The sequence below is a fragment of the Clarias gariepinus genome, chromosome 14, assembly GCF_024256425.1.
Source record: "Clarias gariepinus isolate MV-2021 ecotype Netherlands chromosome 14, CGAR_prim_01v2, whole genome shotgun sequence".
Classification (NCBI taxonomy): domain Eukaryota; kingdom Metazoa; phylum Chordata; class Actinopteri; order Siluriformes; family Clariidae; genus Clarias; species Clarias gariepinus.
The window spans coordinates 25,947,063-25,974,278 of record NC_071113.1 but is presented as its reverse complement, the minus strand read 5'-3'; the positions used below and the strand labels follow the sequence as shown (position 1 = coordinate 25,974,278).

The 27,216-nt window shown below is 38.2% G+C and overlaps 1 protein-coding gene across 2 annotated transcripts in view; it reads left to right on the top strand.

The window, feature by feature from the left end:
- Positions 1-27,216, top strand: part of rgs7b (regulator of G protein signaling 7b) — a 113,929-nt gene that overhangs the window by 60,912 nt on the left and 25,801 nt on the right. For both annotated transcript variants that reach the window (XM_053511444.1, XM_053511443.1), the window contains exons 4-7: positions 12,489-12,539; positions 20,022-20,128; positions 22,546-22,597; positions 27,023-27,087. In XM_053511444.1, the coding sequence (XP_053367419.1) occupies positions 12,489-12,539; positions 20,022-20,128; positions 22,546-22,597; positions 27,023-27,087 (275 nt within the window). The remainder of the gene's footprint in view (positions 1-12,488; positions 12,540-20,021; positions 20,129-22,545; positions 22,598-27,022; positions 27,088-27,216) is intronic.

Genomic DNA, 27,216 nt, shown 5'->3' with positions numbered 1-27,216 from the left:
AGGTCTTCCTGATTTCTCTTCCTGATGTCCTTCCGCTCTTGAAGCGTGAGTGCGTCTCAAAACACTTCGAACGACTCGTTGCAGCATCGCCGTAAACTTGCGGAATCATCTTAAACGTCTCTGTGGCAGATCTGCCCAGTTTCATGCAGCATTTCACGTTTGCTCTTTGTTCTTGCTGTACATGAAATAGCAAATGTGGTAACGCACATGGTCAGAATGTACACAGGATTAAGTCTTTTGGCACACTGACTTATGAAGGTCCCTGTGACTGTGTGTGCAGCCTTGTGCTACCATCTGCTGGTGTGTTACAAAACTAGTCTTGTACCATTTTGATACCATCGCGTTTATAGTGTGTCTCATTTATAGAGTCTGACAGTCAACTCAATTAGATTTTTGGACATTTTCGATTTGACTCGACTCATAAGCACTAAGGTTTATTGTCTAATTTGCCTAAAATATATCATACATCTATATGTTTATATCCTATATGTTTTAAAGTATTAAACACTTAGACCTAACTCGGTTAGACCTGCAGTCTGCTGGTGGTGCAGTGATTGTTTGCAGAACCTTAAACCAGCCGCGCAAACATGACAGTGACTTCAATTACCCTTAATGATCTGAGAAAAAGACTGCATACAGGGATGCTCCTTCCAGAGGAACATAGCTCATAATACCTGATTTTCATTTCCAAATTTAGTCTACGGTTTCATTTTTAGCACCATTTTGCCTTGCTTTCACAAAGCTTTCCTATATCTTGCTTATGTGTTCCTGCATTCTCCCCTGCAAGCTGTCCTCTTCATTAGCGTGGCTAGTTAGCGGCTCCTGTGTGGGTCCACTCCACTTCCTCTTTATTAGGATCCACCTTTCTGTGTGAGCTAGGTTCATTTGTGGGCATCTTAACAGCATGACTGTGACTTTATTTTACTTTAATGGCCTGCAAGAGAAGCAACGACACAAAATGCAAAATATAAATAATGTTTTATTTTAATATTTTGGTGTTTTTGTGAAAGCCAAAAAATATACTATCAGAAAATTATACTAGCGAGGAATTTGCATGTCATTGATCTCAGAGTGGATGTGTTAGCTTTTCTGTGCAGAGTCTCAATTATTATGAGCGTTTGCAGATCAGATAGAGCTTTTATTAACAGATTTGTTATTGTAATGAAGAGGTGACGGAGTGGCGGCAAATGGTGCTGTCTGAGAGCATGTTAAACCCATGAAATAATCATGCTAATGAAGAGGGCGGCTAGCAGGGGAAGCAACAGTTTGTGGTTGTTGCTAGCAATGTCTAGATAATGTTTAAAAGCAGGAATGATACTGGACTGGTAGCCAAAGCTAAACCTCTGACCAAAGATCTTAGGCCAACATTAAGGGGAAAATGCTATGATCTGTGCAACCTTATTGCCACACATGCTAGCACATGTCCCCCTAATTATGCTAATTGTTCTTGTTCATAGTACAGTGGTACCTCGGCAAGGGAACTAAATCCCTTCCAGAGGCGAGTTGTTTAAGCGAAAATTTCGTATTGTGAACATTTCCCATAAGACATAATAAAAAAGCAGATAATCCGTTCCAGCCACCCACAAACATTTAGAAATGAAAGCACATACATAAAGTAAAATACGAAATAAATAGGCATTCCATTCATCTACATATCTACAGAAACTTTGTAGTCTAACTTGGGACCCTGGAGACCAATGGTGACCACCTGTACGACCGTGGTAGCTTAACATTCACACATGCATTCACACATTATAGGTAATTTGGAAATGGAAATTAGCCTAATATGTATTTCTTTAGACTGTGGAAAGAAATTGTGGAACCCGGTTTCAAGATATGCAAAGCGATAGTGCTAACCACTAAGCTACTGTGCCGCCAAAATAGGTGTTAAACCTCACTTAATCATAATTTATGATTTCTTATGGCACCGGCTGCTTTAAAACGTAAACTGAAAGTGGCTCCATTTTCCTCTTGCTACCATCCTTGCTAACAGGACCCATGGTGCTACGTCTTCACTAAATCTTGCACAAAATGCAAAAATCCCACAGTATGGCAAATTTCTTGCAAAATTTTAGTTCTTAAGGCGAAAAAAATTCGTGAGCTGGGTTATTCGTATGCCAAGGTACCACTGTACTATGATCTGTTTAATGTTATTGAGACACATGCTAGCACATGTCCCCCTAAATATGCTAAATGTTCTTATTTTCATAGTAGTGTTTTACATTTCCTTCAGGATCAATAAAATGTCCATCTATCTATCTATCTATCTATCTATCTATCTATACTGGCACTACATACCTTATTTATCTTGTTAAATGGTTTAACCCAAAATGTGAAGGAAAAGCTGAAATTCATATTTGTGTAACAGTAACAAGAAGTTCTGACTTTTCAGTAAGAGCTGACGCAAGAAGATTTAAAAAGAAAGATTATATCTTCCATAATAACTGCTTATCTGGCTTATAAAGATTTTACTAATTCAAAAGTTGTTTAGGGTGGCAAAGGAATAAGATTGGTTGATCATGTGAACCAATGAAATCAAGCACTCGGCAGGACATCAAACCATTCAGGTATGACTTAACAAAATGAATCATTTCCCAAAGAAAACAGTCCCAAACTTACTACCTAAGAACTAGTGATGGGAGGTTTGGATCATTTTAGTGACTCGGTTCTTTGAATCTCGTTTTCTTTTTTCTTTTTTTTTTTAAATAAAGTCATTTAGTTATTTTCATACTTTTGATCTGGAATAAAATAAAATATTACATTTTTAATAAATAGACTCCCAACACGGTTACATACAAAAATTTTTGCTATAAGTTCCAGTAATAAAAATATTACTAGCTAAAGACATATTATGATAAACAGAATGAGCAGCTCATCTCTCGTATCTTCTGGTACGAATTGTTTGTTTTTTGTCACGTGACTCATAAACGCTATTGAGTGCATTACTATTGAGTGGTTCTTATTGTCAGGTTCATCTTATTTTACACTGCATATACTTGTTATGCAATCAAAAATGACAGTGGTGCCTTAAAGCAGAGATTGTACTGCTAATTGTACTAGTTAAATGGTAACTATCTTTTAGTTTCACGATTACGGTATAATCAGTACACTTTCTGCTCTAAGGGCAGCAATGTAAGCATGCTCATAACAAACTAAACTTAACTTGAACCTGTGATCTCTATATGATAGTAGCAGGTATGTTACTGCTGCATTACTTAGGAGCTTTACAGACATATTGTTACTAGTTACTACATTGAAAAGTAATGCATATTACTAGTTGCAGGCAAAAATCTGGTACTGTTTACTCAAACAAACGCTAATAGCCCCGCCTAAAAGTCCCACCTACTATTTGTGTTTGATGTCCTGCTTTCTGTTTAATTTCACTGGTCCACACAATGGATGATTCATATTTCTTTCTGCTCTTCTCCAGTAAAATCCCCATGTGTTCTGGAGTTCTGAAAGCTATTCTGCTATTATTTTAGCATTGAGTGTAATATCCAGTCTCACTCATATCTAGGAAAATTAAAACTAAGCTATTTCATCCAGGTAATTAATGATTATGACCAAATTTTAATGTTTTTGCTCACAAAAACGAGACAAGGATTCAAGTCCCGGCACTAAAAGCTCAAAAACATCCATCATAACCTCCTTTTTTCAAGGAATCGTATTTTCTCTCTAATTAAACTCATGGAAAACCAACAAACACAAAAAAATGTCACCCCAGCAATTATTAAAAAATTACAGCATGTAGCATTACTGCTTCATGGTTCCATGGTCTTGGGTTCGAACCTAAGCTTGGGTTGCTCACTGTGTAGGGTTTCTATACTTGTCCTCCTCATCCTTATATGGGTTACCTGATGGTTCTCTATTTCCTTTTCTTTAACCAAAAACATTCTAGTTGTTGGATTGGCTGCGCGATTTCATGCCATGTACAGTATCATGCCGTGTGTGTGCATAATGGCTGTAAGGAACCCGTGTCCCGAAGAGGGTGTATAAAGGAATTTTGCAGTCCTGACCATTATAAATATATAAATGTTGAATGAATCAATAAGCATACGAGGTGTGTCCAGAAAAATTCAAGCAATTGTAAATACAGTAAAACGAGAACTGTTTGCGCGACATTGAGGTAACCTAGCCAAAGAGAGCGGATCGGAATGCACATGCATAAAACTATTACAATTTCACTGTACTAATCAATGGGGCGTTAGACGCTGTTGTGCGAGCATGTGTACTGTGTGGTCGTTTCAAAATGATTGAGGGGGTACAGCAACACGCATGATCATAACATTGTGCCCGCCTAAGCGTTTTTTGGCAAAACATCAAATGACCAGGTGGCACGTGCTGTAGCTATCACTGTGGCCTCACACCTCCAGAGTCAAGAGTTCGATTCCTGTCTTGGGTCTGTGTGCATGGAGTTTGCATGTTCTCCCCATGCTTGGTGGGTTTCCTCCAGGTGCTCCGGTTTCCTCCCATAGCCCAAAGACATGCCGATTAGTCTAATTGCCCATACTGTGTGTATGCCTTGCAATAAAATGGCATTTTGTCCAGGGTGTACCCTGCCTTGAGCTCTAAATCTCCTGGGATAGGCTCCAGGCCTATTTTTCATATACGCAACATGGCTGGATAGTTTCTGGACAGACTTCATATATAGACTTTTGTTTTTAAGGACGCACACACAAAAAAAAAACTGTGAAAGAGTATGGATTTAAGCACGTAATGTCTTTACATAACATATGCTAGGTCAACATGGTGGCTTAGTGGCTAGCACTGTTCCTTACACTTCTAGGGTAGGGGGTTTGAGTGAGTGTATCATACTTGCTCCCTAAATTCCCTGGTATAGGACATTACCGAACTTTACCATGACTTTGCTGCTTGTAAACTTGAACATGGATTCCTAAAGGCGACGAAAGGAGAGGCCAATGTTGGGTATTACTGTATAAACAACAACTTAAGTATAAAGTGCACGATTCCTACCATAATTCACTAATCCCTAATTCCCCTTTAAATAGCACAATCCAGGAGTCTTGGGGTTTAATATGCAGCTCGACTTCCTGAGAGTTTCATATATCTAAAGATAAGTGCAGAGCCGTGGGGTTTCAAGTTCAGAGGCAAACCGCAGGACCAGACAAGCAGAGAAGGAACAGCTTAAGTATTTTTAGAATTTCTCTCTCTCATACACACACACACACACACACACATCCTTCTCTCTCCTGCGATTGAGTGTGATAATATCTTATATAACCATGTTCATCCATGTGGAGCAGTGTAGGACTGAACCATCATAGAACCCCAATGTTGCCTGAAATACTTTTAACAAGTATATGCATATACAGTACTGTGTGTGTGTGTGTGTGTGTGTGTGTTGCGGGTGGAGGTTGTATAAGACGTTATGTCTAGGTCTTTGGTTTTGTTTGCAGTTTTATGCTATGGGTTGTGTGTTAGCGTGCTTAGCTCTCCTGCGGTGTGTGTTGATGCGGCCTCATGGTTAAGAGAGTTTCTGTGTGAAGAAGACATTTCTGAAGTCTCTGTGTGAGACGGTTTGCCTATTAACGGCATAGAAGACACAAAGTACAAGAGCTGGCACAGAGCTGGAAAGTACAAGAGTGTCAGACGCTAAACGTGAGAATGTTGTGACAGGGCTCTGAGACGCCTCTAAGCCCCGCAACACCGTTCTCACTCTTTCAGTCAGTTTGGTTATTTTCAACCATCAAGAGTTACAGTGTTGCTTACTGTATATAAAAAGATCTGGAAGGTCTGGAAAGATGAAGGAGGTCAGCTAGATTTTGAGCACGGTTCAGAGGCAGTGTATGTTTGTGTGTATGTGTCAGAACTTTTCCGAAAGTACTTGAGGCCCGAGGCTCCTTTTTACACACACACACACACACACACACACACACACACACACACAAGGAAAGCTCATTGCTGGGTGACAAACCTCTTGAGTCTTCCGAGTTTGATGCCACTCACTGTGTGTCTCTATTCATACAGTATGTCTCTCGTGTGTGTGTGTGTGTGTGTGTGTGTGTGTGTGTGTGTGTGTGTGTGTCACCCTGGAGATCAAGCCTAGTCACAGCTCAATTTGGCAGTGGGTTGTTGTAGTGGCCATTAGGGACGCAGCACCACGTCTCAGACTGGATACAGACCAGAACAGCAAGTTTCCATCTCTTTCAAACACAAACACACACACACACACACACACACACACACACACACACACACACATTACAAGGCTTTATTATTCACCCTATTCTTCTAGGTGCCCTGTAGTCCTTATTCTTTCATCCTCTTTGCTTGTTCCTTATGTATAGTTTTGTTGCCTCTCTATTATTATTATTATTATTATTATTATAAGCTGTATTTCGGCTGTGTGTATGGAGCAAGTGTTTTATAGCAGATCATGTGTATAGAGTAGCAGGTTCTGTAAATTATCATTATATCCTGTAATTTAGTAGCAATTCATTTTCTTGCATCTCTTTCCCGCATTATCATGACTCTGAACAGATGTACGAAGGAGCTGCTGGAGACAGAGCAGACTATTCATTAATGTCGTAATTGTCATCACTAGACAGTGAAGCAACACACAGCGTTCCTGCTTTGATCCTGAGCGTGAGTGTTGCTCAGTATTGACATGGGTTTCTCCAGTCTCTCTCTCTCTCTTATTCAGTACATTTACACAACGTTGTGTTAATCCAAATAGTTGTCTTAGCCGGGCTTAAACCGGACTTTTAGGAAACATTTATTCAGTAATTCATTTTCTATAGCACTTCTATAACACAGGGGCCTGGAACCGATCACCAGGTGACATTTGGCACGAGGCAGGGTGCACACTGGACAGGGTGCCAATCCATACACACAAAACAGGCAACTTAGGAACGCCAGTTACCCGAATCTGCATGTCTCTGGACTGTGGGAGGAAACTCACCAAGCACAAGGAGAACATGCAAACTCCACACATACATACAGAGACGGGAATCGAACATTCAGCCCTGGATGTGTGAGGCCGCAGTGCTAACCGGACTATGCCACCGTGCCACTACGCTTGTACTCAAAGTTAAACCAGTACACACAGATAAGACGTTAGGAGTCGAGGTTCTCCTGCTCGAAATACTGAATCTGAGCTCAGCTCAAGCTTTGACCTGGAAGTCAAAACAAAATGCGGAACAGACGGAAGAAACCATCAACAATACGCCGGTGTCATCTACCTTGGGATAACTCCATATCCATGAGGGAAGCGTGTTAATGACTTTTGTACAAAACGTACAGCATGTACAGTATGGAATGTGTAGCTCTATAAACCTGTCCATGTTTTCACTACTCGCCGTCAGTTAATTTGTGACGTAATCAATCGCCTGGGAATACAATACGAACAAGCTAAAAGGGGGCATATCACCACCTATCTTAGACGGTCTGAGTTAGACGTACTTCAGCCAGTAAATCGATTTCCCTGCCAAGCTGGTATAATGGGACGGGGACAATAGTCCAATTAACTGGCCTAGTCGAGCTTTAACCATACTGTGCATGTGAACGTGCATGAGTGTCTTAACGTCTTGATACCCAAAAGTCCTTACATGACAACACAAAATTAGTTATTCTCTTTATATCCTTAGTTAAACCTCGTAAGTGTAATTCTTTTGCCAGATGTCTCTTTGATTGAGGTCATAGTTATCAGGTGCTAATAAAGAGAAACTGTGAGGAGGAAATGCAAAGTGCATTAGAGGAGAATCGAGGTACAATGTTTTCTCTATACACCGGCGCCATGACCATGCTGCCTGCTTCATGTCTAAAACGCTGGCCTCCCAGGAACTCATTTAATGGCCCAAACTGTTTTTATAATGTTTTAAAACACAGTGAAGCAAAAGTAGATATATATAAAATAAAACTGTAAAGTTGGCGTGTCTGTACATTGAAGATACTTGCGAAAAAATGATTCAGGGGGACGTAAGATGAGTAATAGAACACATCATGATGGTTTTCAAAATTTTTGTCTGTCTGTCTGTTTGTTTGTGAATGTATCGCGTAAAAACTACTAAACAAATTTTAATGGAGTTTTCATAGGTGTATTTGGCCAAGTTTAAGGTAACATATAGGCTTTGCTTCATCGCAATCAACCTACGGGAAGAGAATATATGCTACTTTGAAATGTAAATGTACTTATATCATAAAAAATTACTAGTTTATCTCAAAATTCAACAGATGGCGCTGTACATTTAAAACGTGCTTATGAGTCTCAATTAACTTCCACATGAACAAAGTCACTGGCACATTTTCAGTAGTACATTAAAAACCAGTTATTTGTAAAGCTTATTAATGGGTTTCATTACTATCTACAATGTCATAAAGATGAAATAGAAAAAAAATAAAATAAAAAAATGTATAATAGATTTATACATTATACAGTAGAAGCAGGGTATGCATATTATTAAAAAAAAAAACTTTGAAATATTCTTAAAACCAAAATAGCTATACATTTGTGTAACTTTAATATATTTATTTTTGTTCGTATTTAAATCAGCAGTAGGCATCTGGCCGCCCCAAAAAATGTTTTGAAAGCTCAGCCCTTGCTCGGAATGTCTTTTTTTACTCATATAAAATCAGAAATAGTATATTGTCTCTTACTGCTGAGAAAGTCATGCACGCAGGCACATACTGCTGTGTGTAAGAATGTGTGGAAGCGGGATGTCTAATCTCTTTAATTGGCAGCAGGCTGCCAGTGTGATGGCAAATTGTCAGAAAAAGTCATCGGGGAGCAGCTCCCAGCGGACCGCCAGAGAGAGAGAGAGAGAGAGAGAGATGGGAGGACTGGATTATTAGTATTAGTACTGGAGAAAGAAGGAAACATGGAGAAGGGAAATAAGTTGGGTGATGAGGAACTGAAAAACAGAGCATTGGAGTAAGAATTAAAAAAAGGGAAAGGTCCATATGGAGAAAGAAAGAGGTAAAAAGGAGGGAAGGAGTGATAATTAAATGTGTGTATATTTAGCTGAAGGTAACAGCTGGTGCTGGCTGTGTGTGTGAAGCCAACAGCAGTGCGGTAGATCTGAGCCTGGCTCAGTATCAAGTGTGTGTGTGTGTGTGTGTGTGTGTGTGTGTGTGTGTGTGTGTGTGTGCAGCTAGGACACAGATTAAAAGAGTTTCCTCTAGCACTAGATACAACACGCAAACACATTGCGAGTGGATTAATTAACTTTTGTTATTTGACATTAATTTTTCAATCCACGTTAGAAGACTCGTTTCTGGACGTTCTGTCAGAAGCCCCCACTCAAGGATTTGTCCACAGAGATGCTCAATCACTAAGCTTGTCGGTGTACTCTTCTGCGTGTGAATCACGGATAAGTGGTGACTTCGTCAAAGTGCTGATGAAACCGCTGTTTGTCAGTCAGACATTAAATGCTGCTCATCTCTCTCTCTCTCTCTCTCGACTTCACTCTCATTTCCAGAACATTAAAAGCTTTGCGTCCAACAAAGTGAGCGCTAAAAAGGCCTTTTCCTGTATCTTCCAGTAAAATTGAGATTGACATGCTGTATAGCTTAGAGGGCAAGTTTGCACACCTATAGTTTTTTGAAAAATTTTGGGTCAAACTGGGTCAGCAGTGTGACTGTGTGTGCATGGAGTTCCATCGAATGTGTATTCTCTCCAAACTCCAGATGTTCTTGACTTCAGACTCATAAATTAGATACTAATGGTGAATAAATGAATGAATTAAACGGTGTGTGTACTGTTTGTAGATGTAATGCAGGTGATGTACAGTACTGTACAAACAATACCTTAATGCATGTAAGATGTAAAGTGTTGTTCTGATCTCAAGGTAACTGCAGATAAAAGATAAACACAAAACATTATATAATTCCCTTAAACACTTATGCTTATCCCAGTTCTTCACTAGTGCTTGGATACCGTCAAGGTAGAAAGTTTTCTCAGTACACCGGAGCCATGATTCGACTGCCTGCTTTAACGTCTGAGACGCCGGCCTCCCAGGAACTCCTTCAATGGCCCAAACATGTGGAAATGACTTAGAGCGAGGTCAGGACTGTGTATACGGTTCCCACAGACAGATGTGTCTCTTGGTGACAAGTTATCTGTCGAGGTTCAGACGTTCCACTCGCATGATGTTCACAAAAATGCCTGTACTGTGATCACCGTACTGTGCCTGAAGTTTTCTGTAAATGTCAGTCATAATTATGCATCAGGTTGTGAGATATTTCCTCCAAAGTTCTGGTTTGACTTGAACACCACTTGTATTTTACAGTTAAATATGATATAAACAAGGTTGTTAGTATATCTTGTGTTTATCTTGACTTTATAAATGGTAGTATTTTGTGACTTTCACAAAGTTTGCAGTTCATACTTTTGGAAAAAAAATGAATTGCAAAATCACACACACCAAGTGGGATGTGCTGCGTATCTCATGTGAAAGTCTCCAATCCTCCAGCACCAAAGCCCCAATCCTCCATAAATCCTGTTAGTTCATCGTCTTACCTTCTTGTGTTGTTTATATAAATATAATTCTGTAATATAAGTCTGTTTTCTCCACTTTGTCCTAAGGGTATGCAAACTTTTGCACTAGACTGTGACTTTCCTTTTCCTGGCTTTCTAGAGTCAGTCTCTGAAGAAGTCACACTTGGTGCTATATTTGCCAGAACTCGCAGTGTGTGATCTGTTTGTGCGTCTCCCAGGGACTCGGCTACAAGCCTTCACAACAGCCCTGTAGACAAAATATCAAAATGTAAAATGTAGGATCTGAATGTACGCTTTGGGGATTTAAGTGTTGGTGTAACCTGCTGTGTGCTATACTTTATATGCTAATTTTGTGCACAGGTCTTTCCCATAGAGGGTAGAGTCATGTTTGCCGTTGTCCTATAACTTTCTATTATAGAGTTAAAAAAGGCAAGGCTTTGAGAAATCCTATCAAAAAGTTTGGACACAACTCCTAATTTAATGTTTTTGTAGTGACTTATTTTTTACATTGTAGAACAAAACTGGAGATTTCAAAACTAAGAAATAACACATGGCATTGGGTAATTAAGTACTACAAATACACTGGAATAGTTCTTGAAAGAACAGTATGTTTACAAAAGTGCGTTTGTAAGACCCATCAAGCTCCATGATGAAACTGTCTCTCGTGAAGACCTTCCCAGGAAATCAAGACCAAAGCTTACCTCTGCTGCAGAGGAGAAGTTCATTTAGAGTCACCAGCCTCAGAAATCACCAATTAACAAACAGCACATCAGATTAGAGCCGTTATAAGGGATCATAAATAGCAGATATATCTCAATATCAACTGGTTAAAGGAGATTATTTCATGGTTTGGATGCCTTCAGCACTTAGTGTAGAAAGAAAGAAAAATCAGAAAAGACCAAAGAATTAAATGGTGTGTCCAAACTTTTGGATGGTAGAGTGTTGTTCCTATATACATACAATATATACAGTATATACAGTATGTGTCCTCAGAAATGTGATATATTATTAGGGGTAATCCTGGAAATACTGGGACAGTTGGCAAGACTAACTCTTAGTATTAGAAAAGTGCTGACAATGGAGACTCCTTCCATAAATGTTATCTCACACAGTTCACCATAAGCAGTTAAACATTTAGTTTATTTACAGTATGTGGTGCATCTAACTTTCAAGTTCCTGTGTCAGTTGTTACCACAGAATAGACATTGTATAAAAAACAACAACACATTCATATAATCATGTTAATACAAGGGGCATTAAAGTCAAATTGGGAATTTCTCGTGAGTGAATGAGTAAAACTGAAGACGGCGATGAGACTCTTAGCTGAAGTAAAACATTTAAATGTTGAAAACGTTATAAAGAAGGCCATAAATCAGTGAATGATGATCCTTGCAGAGGTGGCTCGGAGCCAACTGCAGTCATTACTATGAACATTGTGCAAGTGGAACACCTGATCCTTGAAAATTAATAAATAACTTGTCGCTAACTTGTGGAAGAGACACATCTGTGTATGGTAACTGTCCCTTCAATCGTTTACCAACACCGCTAGCACATTACAGAAACTCGCCTGGGAGTTATTGCGACCTCCGCCGTACAGTCCTCGGCCATTAAAGGAGTTCCTGGGGGGCTAGGGTTTCAGATTTAAAGCAGGCAGTCTGATCATGGCTTTCAAACTTGAAAAAGTACAGTATACAGTACAAGCAATAGTGAAACACTGGGATAAGTGCACTAGTGTGTCAGGATTATATAGTGAAATAAAGAGTTTTTACTCTTATAACTATGTTCTGTTATTCTGCACAATCAAAAGCCACAGTTTTTCTTGAACATCCCTCGGATATACGCTTTAAGAATTGCTCGCCAAAAGACATGAAACATCTGGCTTCTGCAAATCCCACTGTCGCTCAAAATAACCGGCAACGATACCCGCCATGTTGCCTTTAAACTTCAATTGTTTTCTTCTTCTGTTCATTGCATATTGATCATGTGGCAGTGTGAATGTGGCTCTTCATTTCTTCCCTCGTGTGTTTTTCAGGTTCAGACATTGTGCAGTGGATGATCAAAAACCTAGACATTGAAGATCAAGGTAAAGTGAGCTGTGCTGAGCGTGTTTCATGTGTGCTTGCTCAACCTGTTTGCCTGAGTCACTCTGCATGCTCAGAGGAGAGAGAGAGAGAGAGAGAGAGAGAAAACACTCGAACCTCGCAGCCCTGACCTTGAAGCATGTCCTCTGTTGGGCTTAGGAGGCTGTCTGTTTTCTGTTTTTTTCCCTCTCTTTTTCTGATTTCAGCCTGTTATACAGTACTGTGTGTTATTGTCTAAAACCTACACACCAGAACAAAGGTTTTATTCAATATAGATTGTCTTTGCAGGTATTTTTAATGTAATTGATTTTGATTGTTTCAGTACTTACTACCTTTTTACCTGACATGAACCGCACTTCTTAAATAAGAACAGCTACAGTACAGTATTAATGTGGTTTTATCTATTTATACATCAAGACTTCACCTACATTATAGAGTAAATAAGACTTTATTTTATATATAGGTGCAGTGGTAGCACAGTGAGTTAAGGTTGTGGGTTACTGATGAAATGGTTGGTGGTTCAAACCCTAGCTCTACTGATTAAAGAACATTAAAGGTTAACTAAAATGCTTTATATATGCCGTCTCATTATTAAATTATTTGTTTAATTATGAGACGGCACAGTTGTGCAGTGGTTAGCACTGTCACCTTGCACCTTCAGGGCCTGGCTAGGCTCGATTCCCCTCTCTGTTTGCATGGAGTTTGCATGTTCTCCCCATGCTTGGTGGGTTTCCTCCAGGTACTCCGGTTTCCTCCCACAGTCCAAAAATATGCAGATTTGGCTAATTGGCGTTCCCAAATTGCCCGTAGTGTGTAAATGTGTGTGTGAGTGAGTGTACTGTACTGTATGTGTGTGCCTGCAATGGATTGGCACCTGCCTTGTGCCCTAAGCCTCCTGGGATAGGCTCCAGGCCCCCGCGACCCTGAATACAGGATAAAGCAGTATAGATGATGAGTGAGTGAGTGTTAGTGAGCTTTGCATGATTTTTTTACTAGTTTTACCAGTTTATTGCCAGTTCTGTGGGTTCTCATCACATTTTGTGTGTGTGTGTGTTTAAAAAACTTTTACTTTTTACCATGGCTATGATTTCTACTATGGATATCTTAAGATGCAGCTTTACAAAGCAATTCAGTGATCATCGTCATTACTTTTTTACATAAAGTTGACAGTTCACTATTATACTTTCAGGTTTTTAATAAAGCTAAGTTTTTAACCCAGTTCCAGTAATGTCGGATCTCCTTAGTTGTTTTCTTAGCTTAATATAATAAATATGATTATAATACCTACAGTATCATGTTTTTGCACCCCTCTCATTTGTAAATGTAATAATAAGACTGTAATTATAATAGCTACCATGTTTTTGCTCCCCTCTCATTTTATTTCATTTGTTTTTTTATCCTCTCTGACATTCCATCTGTCAGATAGAGTCCATCTGTCTGTCTTTGTTTCCCCTCTGGCAGTCACACAGGAAAACAGCTGGAAATGAAAGAGATCCTGTTTGTGTGTGTGCCTCTACCAATGTGTGAATGTGCATGAATGAGGGAAAGAACCTAATGTACAGTATGTACTCAAATCTGTAGACAAATAATTAAAGAGACAATAAGAGCATAGTTCAATTGCATTTTATGTAAATAATGTCATAAGGAAAGCTACAGTTTTATGCAAAAATTTGGGCACCCCTTGATAAATAACAGATTTTGGTGATTTTTTTTATTTTATTAAAAAGATGTTAACATAGTCTCCCTTGAAAATAAAAACATAAACATAATAGAAACATTATTTTGGCACTGTGCAAAAGTTTGGGCACCCAAAGAGTTCCAGAGTCTTAGATTCTTTTTACAAGGTTTCGGATCTTAATCAGCTCGTTAGATCTGATGCATGGCAACAGCTGTCGTTAGTAAACGCTAATTTCAAAGTTTTTACTAATACTTTGATTCTTTAAACCTTGTGCACACACTTGCCGACACTCAACAACCATAGGTTCTGCTAAGCAGCTGGGTAAGACTCTGAAAATAAAAGATATTTTATGCCCACAATGCAGGAGAAGGCTACAAGAAGATAGCAAAGCGTTGTCAGTGTGCAGTTTCCAAAGAGAGAAATGTTATTAAGAAATGGCATCTCGTATGCTGGTCAGAAAGACAAATCAAAACCCCTATTTTACTGCAAAAAACCTGCAGGAAGATTTAGCAGACTCAGGAGTGGAGGTGCAACATTCCACAAGACCTTCATGGAAGAGTCAGCAGGAGAAAACCTTACCTGCATCCCCATCATAAAATCCAACGTCAGACGTATGCAACTGAGCATCTACAGAAGCCTGATGCATTTTAAAAACAAGTGCTGTGGACTGATGAAGGTAAAATAGAACTCTTTGGACACAATCAGCAAAGGCATGTTTGGAGAAAAAAGGAAACACCTTGCCAACTATTAAGCATGGGGGTGGATCTATCATGCTTCGGGGTTGCGTTGCAGCCAGTGGCACAGGAAACATTGCACGGGTGTAGGGAAGAATGGATTCCACTAAACACCAGCAAATTCTAGGAGCAAACATCACACCTGTAAAAAAACATCTGTAAAAAAAAAAAAACTAAAGTTGAAAAGAGGACAATGATCCCAAACATGCCTCGAAATCCACTATGGAATACCTCAAGAGATGCAAGCTGAAGGTTTTGAAATGGCCAAATCTTGTATTCGAAAATCCCAAATTTCCCAGAGGGGGTGTTACTAAGTACTAATTATGTAGGATGCCCAAACTTTTGCACGTGCCACAATAATGTTTTAATTTTTTTGCGTTGTTTAATTCATGAAACTATACATCAATGTTTGCTGAAAATATTGTGCATTATTTCCATTTTCAAGAGAAACTGTTAACAGCTTTTTAATTAAAAAATCACCCAAATCTGTTATTTATCAAGGGGTGCCCAAACTTAAGACTGTAAGCTTATTAACTTACCCACCTCTTAGTCATACTGCTAATGCAAATTAATATGAATTGACTCATTAGCATTTGTATAAGAATATAATCAGAAGGTAAGGAGTTTAATACTTCATCTTACTGTTAAAGTCCTATATATTGCATCCATCCAACGCTAGTCAGAAATAGGTAAACACTAGTCAAAAAAAGGGTAAACACTAGTCAAAATGGGTAAACACTAGTCAGAATTGGGTAAACAAAAGTCAGAAGTTGGTAAATGCTAATCAGAGGTGGCTAAACACTATGGTGGATAAATGCTAGTCATAGGTGGATAATGCTAATCAGAGGTGGATAAATGCTAGTCATAGGTGGATAATGCTAATCAGAGGTGGATAAATGCTAGTCATAGGTGGATAATGCTAATCAGAGGTGGATAAATGCTAGTCATAGGTGGATAATGCTAATCAGAGGTGAATAAATGCTAGTTAGAGGTGGGTAAACGCTAGTCAGAGATGGGTTAATGCCAATCAGAGGCAGGTAAACACACGTCAGCTGAGTAAACAATAGTCAGAGGTGTATAAATGCTAGTCAGAAGTGGATTAATGCTAGTCGGAGGTGTTTAAACCCTATTTCGGAAATTTAGAGGGTGCATTAACTCTGTTTACATGCATTTAGTCTTCACTACAGCCCTGGGTCCACCCTTTGCCTTTAAACCTACCTCTAACATTACTTATGTGTTAACATTTTTCATTTGCAGTGTTTTTTAACATCCTGACATATAATGGTACATATTGTAATGACATTTATAGAACAATAAAATAGAAAGTATTTTAATAGGTGTGAAAGTGCAACAAATAAAAAGTCTACACATTGCATCTGGGAAGGCGAAACAACTAATAAAGTGTGTGTGTGTGTGTGTGTGTGTGTGTGCGTGCGTGCTCGTAGTTATGATGGATGGTGGTGGATGGTAATGTGCAATCCACAGTGCAGCACTCTTTATATCCTCCACACATATATTGTGTTTTCTTAATATCTGAGAAGCTGCTAAAGTTGTGATTGTGTTTTATTATGTCTATATGTCAATATTATATCTTGTATTTTTAATTCACTTCGATTCTGAAATTGTACTTCAAAATGAATCATATTGAACATTGCGGGGTAGAAGTGTTATAATGAAGAGCTGCTCTGGCTGAGAGGATGGGCTAATGGTTTATGTCTGTAAAAGCTGGCACATATTGAATAACTGTACGTTTGCGAGTTTAGTAATGCTGTATGCAGAGAGATTTGCATCTCTCGAATAAGAAAATTCTAGTCAACTCAGAATGTTTTCCTTAATGAATGTGCAGTGCAGCGCGTTTGTACACAAAATGCTAATGGAGGACAGAGTAAATGCAAATAGATTAAGGTAGCACCCGCTGTGTGATTTACTGCAGCCTGTAATTCGTACAATTATTCTTTGTAAATCAGCTACAACACGCCCAGTAACTACACATAATTTATCTGATTGCAGACAGAAATTAGACTTTTTATTTAATCAAAGCCAGAGTCTGTTAGCCTAGGTGTTTTATTGCCAGACCATATTTACAAATGCTCATGATCATCAGTGCTAACGCTAGCCAGTTGGCCAGCATATGGATGAGCAAAATCATAAAACTATTTTAACAGGCTCTAGGCCTACACAGTATCATTTACATGGCACTTTATTAAGTTCCTATATAGGAACATGTGAATCTGTCCCACTGTAAGATACACCAATATGTCCCCCTGTAAAACATACTAATCTGTCCCACTGTAAGACACAACAATATGTCCCACCGTAAGTTATGACACTGTAGGACATGTAAATCTGTCACACTGGAAGACACACTAATCTGTCTCACTGTAAGGCATGCCAATCTGTCTCAATGGAAGACATGCAAACCTATTCCACACCAATCTGTACCCATTCAAAGACATGTTCAAGAGCAAGACACATCAATATGTCCAAATGGATGACACACCAATCTGTCCTACTGGGAGTCACACCAACCTGTCCCACAGTAAGACATGAACATTTGTCCCACTGTAAGACATGGCATCCTATCCCAAAGAAAGACATGCAAATCTGTCCCAATGGAAGACCTGCAAATTTGACCCACTGGAAGACAAACCCATCTTTCCCATTCCGATCCGTAACCACTCAAAGACATGTCAGTCAGTCCAAGAGCAAGAAACACCAATACTGTATGTCCAACTGGATGACACACCAATCTGTCCCAGGGGGAGACACACCAGCCTGTCCCACTAGAATACATGCAAATTTGTCTCACTGGAAGACAAACCCAACTGTCCATTCAGTCATGCCAATCTGTATTCCATCAAAGATATGTCAATCTGTCCAAATGCATAACACACCAAAGTACCCCACTTAAAAACTTGCCAATCTGTCCCACTTAAAGACACCAATCTGTCCAACTTCTAAACTGTAATCCTATAGAAAATCTCTTAATTATTATTTTTAGGAATCAGATTGACATTAGCTAAAATAAGGGCACTGGTGGCTCAGTGGTAGGCGTTTTGCCCGCCATGCGGAAGGCCCGGGTTCGATTCCCAGCCAGTGCCCAAAACCCAGACACTGGATGCAGTGCCGGTCCCAAGCACGAATAAAATGGGAGGGTTGCGTCAGGAAGGGCATCTGGCGTAAAACCTGTGCCAAGTTGTAGTGCGGACTGGGTATTCCGCTGTGGCGACCGCTTGCTGGGAGCAGCCGAAAGACCAACAACAAGATTGACATTAGCTAAAATGTTCTCCCTTTATTGTTATTGATTAGCTCTAAAAGACGGAGAGTGTAATTCCGCTACGTTAGCACTTTTAAATAGTTTAAATCTAAAAGATTCTTATGGCTTGATGTTCTAATGCTAAATGTTTTAATGCCAAATCATGGTCTGGTCTAAAATGCATGGGCGCATACTGTATAAACTGTACAATGTCATTTAATACCAACTCAATATTACAAACACAACCAGCATTTTCTGGCCCGGATTGTCATTAAAAGGATAGCTCTGTTAATTAAGTCTGTCTTAAAACAAAATTTAGGTGTATATAAGTACTTTAGAATAGTTCTTGGTTGTTATAAATTTTCCAGCTCTGCAAACAAACCGTGAAGTTTGTCATCCAGAATGTAAGAATAATGTACTCATTGTGTAGAGCGTTCTGCAGTCTCACTGAGCTAAATCAAGTTTGTATCCTTTAAAGTTCCGCTGTATTTGGTACATAGCCATAATACGGCTAGTTTAGGAGATGTACAAGAGTACTAAATGCACTGTAAATTCAAGTGAAAAATCATTTCTGAAGAATTATTCAAGATCACAGATTTTCCAGGACCAGCTGCTCAGATGATAACTGCAGATGTTAATGTTTATCTAATGAGTTGAATCAGGTGTGGAGAATGAGAAGTGCGGAAAACATGAGAGTGCGAGGTGTATTAATCAGACAGGCTAGTTTAAACTGGTTTCAGGAGCTACATGAGACCCCCGGATTGTTGACGGGGAAGACGAGTGCTGTGTGTTTTGTTTGTTTACGGTGCTGTCTCAGGGTGAGAGGTGTGATATGGCTTGTGTCATGAGAAGCCTGTTTCCGTGGTTACGATGAGAATAAGAACTTTTACAGCAATTTCCCGAACAGGAAACAGCACTGTGAGAGTAAGCACTGTGTGTTTTTGATTTTTTGTGAGTTATTCTGACATGGCGCCACAGTGGCTTAGTGGTTAGCACTGTCTCCTTGCACCTTCAGGTTCCGGGTTCGATTCCCACCTCGGGTCTGTGTGCATGGAGTTTGCATGTTCTCTCTGTGCTTGGTGGGTTTTCTCCAGATACTCGGGTTTCCAGTTTTCTCCTGCGGCCCAAAGACATGCTGATTGGTGTTCCCACATTGCCCATAGTGTGTATGTGCCCTGCAATGGATTGGCACCTCGTGCCCTAAAAAGTCTCCAGTTTTTTGACCATGAGCTAAAATCCTTACATGAACTAGGGATAGCCTTTACCTCATGCCTTTACTTCTTCTGGCTATTTTTGGGTGCGAAAATGAAGGATTATATTACCTCAATTTCACCTTTACTTCATTCGCTTCCAGCTCCTTTCTGGTTGCAGTGTCAGGTTTAATTGGTTGTTATTATTCTCATGATTGTTCCAATCCAGCTCACATTTACAGTGCAGAAACACACCATGCATAATGCTTGTAGAATCCTTAAAGTCGTATTCACAGTTACGGCTGATTGCTGTTCGAATTTGGAAAAAAACTTTTTATCTGCATGGATAAGTTTTTTCTGTGTCTCTTTTAAAAGAGAATGTTAGAATGCATGTTTAATTTTGTGTATAGGGTGGGTAAAAAGTAACTAGGCATTAAAAATTGGTTGTAAGGTCCATATTTTTTATACAAATTTATTTAAAACAGCCATGCACCATGGGGTAGTGCTCCAGTGATACTACAAGTTCTATTAAATATTGCCTAGTTAATTTTCACCTTTTTAAAAATAGGCTTTATATATACAGTATAATGTACTGTACTGTATGTGTGTGCATGTGTGTGTTTCAGTTGAGGCTCTTCACCTGGGAACTTTGATGTCCGCACATGGCTATTTCTTTCCCATCTCAGACCACGTGCTCACGTTGAAGGACGATGGAACATTTTATAGATTTCAGGTAAAATGCAGTTAGTGTACAACATAAATAGATTAAATGAAAAAAAAAAAAAGTTTCTTGTACTTAAATATAGAAAGTTGATGTTATTTGTGTCTCAATTATACATATAGGTCACTTGTTTATTATACCTTTGTTATAAACACTATGCCAGAAGCCTGAAATCAGAGTTCTTAATATTATAAAATGCATTTTTTTTTTTCGGGGCAATTTTAAATTTAGGTTTTATTAAATGACACATAAACAAGCAAATGTTGTAAAATTCAACAGCAACCCCTCCATGTGAAGAGGTTTTATTTATATCTTGTAAAAAATGACATCTTACAAGTATTATTGATTGAGTCAAATGTTCCTACAATTCCTTAAAATATGATTACAACAAACTAAATAGATAGGTAGATAATTTAGCTAGTTTTAGGCATTTATTTCTTGAAAGCAGTACCAATAGAAGAAGAAATTTTCCTTTAAAATGTAAGCAATAGGGGTGGCACAATGTCCTACTGGTTAGGCCCCCCGCGACCTAGAATACAGGATAAAGCGGTATAGACAATGAGCAAGTAAGAGTGAATTAAGTAATAGGTTTTTTTTTGTAAAATCGTTTTAAGAAATTGTAGAAAAATTTGTCTGGATTTTAAGATATTTTTACTTGCTAATGTATTTTTTATTTATTTATTTTTTTTTTTTGCAGTTTAGTTTCGAAGCCATCTTGGGTCTAAGCTAAATACAAATAAAATAATTATTTGAATATAAATAATTATAAAACAACTATAAATATTTAATTTTTATATAAGGAAAATGCAACCCATTTTTTTTTTGTTTAAGCTGCAATCTGACAAAATATGTTGTTAACAGCACCAAAAAAAGAAATTAAATAAACCAAATTCATGCAGCGTTCTCTCCCACATTGTGAATGTTCTTTTCATTGTATTAGCATTAGGATCCTAGCATGTGGTACAGTACTCAATGCTGGCCTTTCTTACATTAATATTAATAAACCAGAGCTTTAAAATGGGTCTCTAAAGAGTTGCTGTTTAATTGGGAGACACTGTAACTTTGCTTCTTTCTAGAAATACATAAAATGCGTTAGCAGACCACATTGTTTAAAAATGACTAGAAATAGGTTTAATCATCTGATTTTGTGTTTCTTGTTTTGTTTTTTGTTTTGTTTTTGTGTTTTTTGAAGTACCTCTTAATTTCTCAAATGATTTCCCACAAACAGACACATGAAAGATACACAGTAGATTTCCAGAAAATCCAGTGGTTTTCTTTTATACAGAATTGATCAGTGAGTGTATGCTCATTTACAAGAGGACTTTTGCTTCTGCGGTATAACTAAACACAGTTATGAGAGTAAAAACTCCCTTTATTTCTCTATATAATCTCCTGCTGCATTAATGCACTTATCCCAGCGTTTCACTAGTGCTTGGATACCATCAAGGTTTCTCAGTAGGCTGGAGCCATGAAGACTGCCTGCCTCACATATGAAACCCCAGGAACTCTTTTAGTGTCCCAAACATGTGAAAATGGCTTGGGGGTCAGGACTATACCGGGATTGTGGCAATAACTCCCAGACAACTCCCATAACTCTTCTGTAAATATTAATCATCTTTATTAAGAAGAAATTTAATCACAAGTCCCGGTTTGACTTGAACATCTCTCGTCATTCATATTTTTTATTTTCTAAAATTCCTCTTTCCTATTTTTCCTGGCACTTAAAAAAAAAAAATGGTGACAAATACAGTAACTATTTCTTGGCATCATATTTTGTTTTAGTCTCATACCCCTGAACCTGTAATATCACACTGATGGTGGAGGGCAGTTATTATGACATATATTAAACTTTACATGAAACATTTCTTAAATATAGGAAAAAAAGAAAAACATCTCACTATCCCACCTTAGCACCCACACCAGGCTGAATATACAGTATGAATATGTAAATCTGTGACTATTTCCAGCTGAATATTTTAGAACTGAATATTTTCAGACAGAAATCCTCCAGCGTAGTGACACTCACATCTCTCACACACTCGTAGGTGTTAAAACTGTTTTTTGTTTTGTTTTGATTTTTGTTTTGCTTTGTATTTCCACTTTAATGAAATACAATCCACCCTCGTTTTATTCTAATCTGTGTGTTTACACCAGCGTCAGTGGGTTAGGGAGGCCACTTGCTTTAATCAACAGGTTCTGTTGCATAAACAAAACTGAGATTAGAGAAGTTTTAATAATGTGATATTTTCATTTTGTTTATGAGGTGATCAGATGTTCTTGTCGAGTCACTGACATTTTCTCAACTCATCTTTATTATTCTGCTAACATCTATCTTAATAGATATAGAATATTAAAAAATGAAAACATTTTATTTTATATGTACAGTATTTTTTATTGTTGTTGTTGTGTGTTTGTCTGTTTTTGTGCAGACTCCCTACTTTTGGCCTTCGAACTGTTGGGAACCAGAAAACACTGATTATGGTAAGAACCACAAACACACTTCCATGCACAATCAATATTTAGAAATTTCTTGATTCAACAGGGAGGCAAGAAAACTTTACTCTGACCCAACGTTTGTGGCATTTGGCAGACACCCTTATCAAAAGCAACTTACATTTTATCCCATTTTACATCTGAGCAGTTTCAGGTTAAGGGCCTTGCTCAAGGGCCCATCAGTGGTGCTGAGGTTTAAACCTGGGATCTTTTGGTCAGTAGTGCCTAATGTCTTAACCGCTAAACTACCCAACAAGATTGTGCATTGTACTGCATTTTTTTCTTCAGTAAACCATTTTAAATTGAATATGTACAGTACAGATGTTAGCACGGATATCATTATATGGAATCATACACTTGAGACATGTTTTGTTATAGAGGAAAAAGAAAAAACAATAAAAAGGTGGTGTGATGTGGCCAAACACAAAGTGAAGTTACAAACTGCAAACTGGATTATTTTTCTATAATACTATGGCCTGACACATTTAATGGTTTTATACTAGAGCAATTTAACAACATTAACAGTTTTCATCGATTAAAGAATGATACATTATATCAGTTTATAGCAGCTTATCCTGGAACTTTCTTGAAAGTAGTTGTCCCCTGTTCTGACTATAAACATGCAAATCTTTTGTTATAATGGCAGATAAATGTTTAATAGAATTTAGGCATTTATTTCAATTAGGGGTGTTCAAGTCAAACCAGGACTTTACTTTTGAAATGACATTTCTTTTGTCATAAAAGCAATTGACATTTTTAAAGAAGGCCGTATGTTTGGGAACATTACAGGAACTCAGCTGGAAGTTAATGCCACATTCCCTGTATCGTCCTGACCTCCTTCACACCATTTTCACATGTTTTAGCCATTAAAGGACTTCCTGGGAGGAGGTACAGTAGCAGCTAGTCCAATCTTGGCTACAGGGTACTGATAAAACGTTCAGAGCAATCTGATCCGATCAGAGTCGATGAATTTTTAACCAAAATGAGAAGGGTAGTGTTAACCTCTAATTACTGTATCTATTTAATAGAGAAATCCATCCATCCATTAATCTAGGAGCCTCCATAGTCCAACTAGAGGCCAATGGTGTTGGTTGTTAAACTGTGGGAGGAAACCAGAGCACCCTGAGTAAAAGCACCAAGCGTGGGGAGAACAAGCTAACTCCACTCACACACACCCCGAGGCAGGAATTGAACATGAAACTTAATAGGGCAATGTCAACTATGTACTGTAAACACTTGATCATTCCCTTTTTGGACTTCATATATTAATAATTAAAAAGCATAGAAGTGTGTTTAATTCTATAAATGTGGTCTAATTATTAAAACACAACACCTCGTCGTCCTTAAAATGTACTATACCATCATAGATTTTCTTATTTTATTTTATTTTTTTAAAAGGCAATAAATAAAAAGGATATTAGACATGGTGTAGGATGTAGGATGTAGTGCATGAATGATGTCCTCTGCTCTTGTACTTTTGTTCTCTTCTGATGTTTGTTCACTACAAACATGGTTTGTGGTGTGTCGGTTATCCTTGTCTGACACCTGAATGTCTTAGAGTAAAATCAATGTGTGTGTGTGTGTGTGTGTGTGTGTGTGTGTGTGTGTTGAGATGTAGCATGGGCTGCTCATTGCATACAGTATGCACCTATTTGTGCCTTCAAAATAATTTATTAATTTATTTCAGTCAGTTTTATTCGTCATTATTGTCACTTGTAGCTTTACAGAAATCAGGATGTCCGTTTAGATCCACACCAGAGGCAACATCAATGAGGAAAATCTCTCCCAGAGTTGACATGAGAAAGTAACCTAAAGAGGAATCAGAGCCTTTTTGATCCTAAATCCTAAATATTTTTTACTTTCCATCTTTACACTGTAATGTCCTGGGATGAGCATGGGACAATATTTATGATTGCACCTTAGACACAAATCTGGAGACTCCAGGTGGGATTATTCTCTGACACAGGGGCTCAGGCTGTTCATCTTTTGGGGAAGTATAATTCTTTAGGATATCCCTATAGTGCGGTAGCTGAGTCACAAGTGATTGCCGCTGCTTGGATATGATAAGAAAATAAATGAACTTGATGCTTAAAAAAAAAAAAAAAAAGTGCCTGGATTGGAAATAAAGTTAAGCATCCTGTCTTCAAAAGTTACAAAAAAAAAGAAAAGAAAAAAAGGGGTTATTGAAATAGTTGAATGATTTGCTTGCGTGTGTGCTGAACAGTCCGTCACTGGACGAGTCCAGTGTCAAGTGATTCCTCTTGTGGAAGTAGACAGATCTTGGCCGTGTTTAGTTATGAAAGATAGCAGAATGTCTAGAGGTCTGGTTTGTATGAATAATGTTGGCATACCAACAAATGACTCACAAAATAATCGCTTAACATGCCAGTGAGTCAGTGTCAGTGCTCAGCGCTGAGCTGGAGGCTACATTAGTCTGTATTTTTCTGTGCAGTGACATGCTGGAGTGTCAGCCTTCACTTACTTTCTTTAAAAAATAAACATTTTTTTTATCTTTCTGGATTAAGTTAAATGGATGAGTATATAACAGGGAACATAGAGCGATCTTTATTTCCGTCATCACGCTCCGACAACTGTCTTCACCAGCTTGTAAAAGAAATCATTTTGACAGCTTGATTACTTAATAGTCTTTGTTATGTGAAGAATAAAACACAGTTTGAGGTGCAGAAACGCCGAGGTGCACAACAGGGTGATGTGATGTTGTTTAGACAGTAACAGTATGTCTGCTTCATCTCACGCTACAAGTGCTTTATTCCTTTCACTTCTGAGACCAACTATTTTAGGAAAACTAAAGTTTTCCCAGTACATCAGAGCCAGGATCAAACTGCCTGGTCTCCCAGGAACTCCTTAAATGGCCCGGACATGTGGAAACGCGGTCAGGACTCTACGGAGGATGTGACAATAACTCCCAACTGAGTTCCTGTAATGTGCAAGTGGTGTTTGTGAATGATTGTGTGTACAGTTCTCACAGACATATACGTCTCTTTCGTAAGAAGTTATACATCGATTTTCAAGAATCTAGCTTTACACCTTAGTCGGGTTCCTCTTTTTACGGATGTACGGCCTTCTTTAAAACGCTGCGGCTAAGAGTCTCATCACCGTACTGTGCTTGAAGTCTTCGGTAGATATCAACAAGTCCCGGTTTCACTTTACACAGTAATGCATAAAACATTATACCATTTACTTCTTTCCTTTAAATGTTGTCACTATTATTAGTTCTTAGCAAAGTGTCATAGCAGCTATAAGGAGTTGTTCTCTCACCAGCCTCTCTTTTTCTCTTTTTACTCACCAATAATTTTAGTTATAAGTTGCAACAAATAACAAAAAAAAAAAAAAAAAAAAAGTTCTGACACTGGAGACTCCTTCCATAAATGTTAAATAAATTTCATTCATTTAACTTTACACAAATCACAGAAAATATTAATATATTATTAATTCATTCATTTATTCATCCTCTACACCACTTCACAGGAGCCTGGAGCCTGTTCCAGGAGACTTAGGGCACGAGGCGGGGTATACCCTGGACACGGTGCCAATCCATTGCAGGGCAACTGCTATATTAAACATTATTAATTGTATTATAATAAATAATTGGTGGGAGATTTTTCTTGGTAAATCTGTTCACTGTTAGACTTACACAACTTGTCCACCTTACAAGTCCCTGTAAATGAGATGTTACCGTAGAAACAACCACAACATATTAACACATGTGCCTTTATATAACCAGGTGATTTGCCTTGGATCTGGAATAACTGTCAGAGGTGCTGTTAGTGAAAATGAATCAACACTGTATGAACCATTATCTTTGAGAATTTAGCAGCACGGTGATATGAGTTATTAAAAGTTGTAATTTAGTGAAAACACTGTATATTTACATGTAAATAGTATATATTACTAATATAATAATAATATTGATATCTATAGAGGAAATAGGAGAGGGCATTAAGTTAACTTATTAAATAGAAATTTAATTGACACCCATAACAAAATTAATACAGAGAGAGAGGGAGAGAGAAATCAATGTTGAGTCATAGACAAGCGATATACAGTAATGTGTATTAGTAAAAGATATAATTACAATATTTACTATAGTATAATTACTCATTAGTAATGTATAATTACTAATACACATTACTGTATATCTCTTGTCTATGACTCACCATGTATTTCTCTCTCCCTCTCTCTCTGTATTAATTCTGTTATGGGTGTCAATTAAATTTCTATTTAATTAATTAACTAAATGCCCTCTCCTATTTCCTCTATAGATATGTATTTGATGTCATGAATTACAATCATGATTATTAAGAGAAAGTGCTTATAATTGGTTCTTCATTAAGCTCTAAATCTCTCTCTCTCTCTCTCTCTCTCTCTCTCTCTCCCGCTCTCTCTTTCCAGCTGTTTACCTCTGTAAGCGAACGATGCAGAATAAAGCCCGACTGGAACTTGCTGACTATGAAGCTGTAAGTATCTTTGTTTCCCCCTCATGTTTCTGCTCCACACCTCCTAATCAGCACTTTCTTGTGTGTTAAAGAGCCTGTGCTCATAGACATTCGGTTGTGCCACCTAACGGTCCTTTTTTTGCTTCTCTT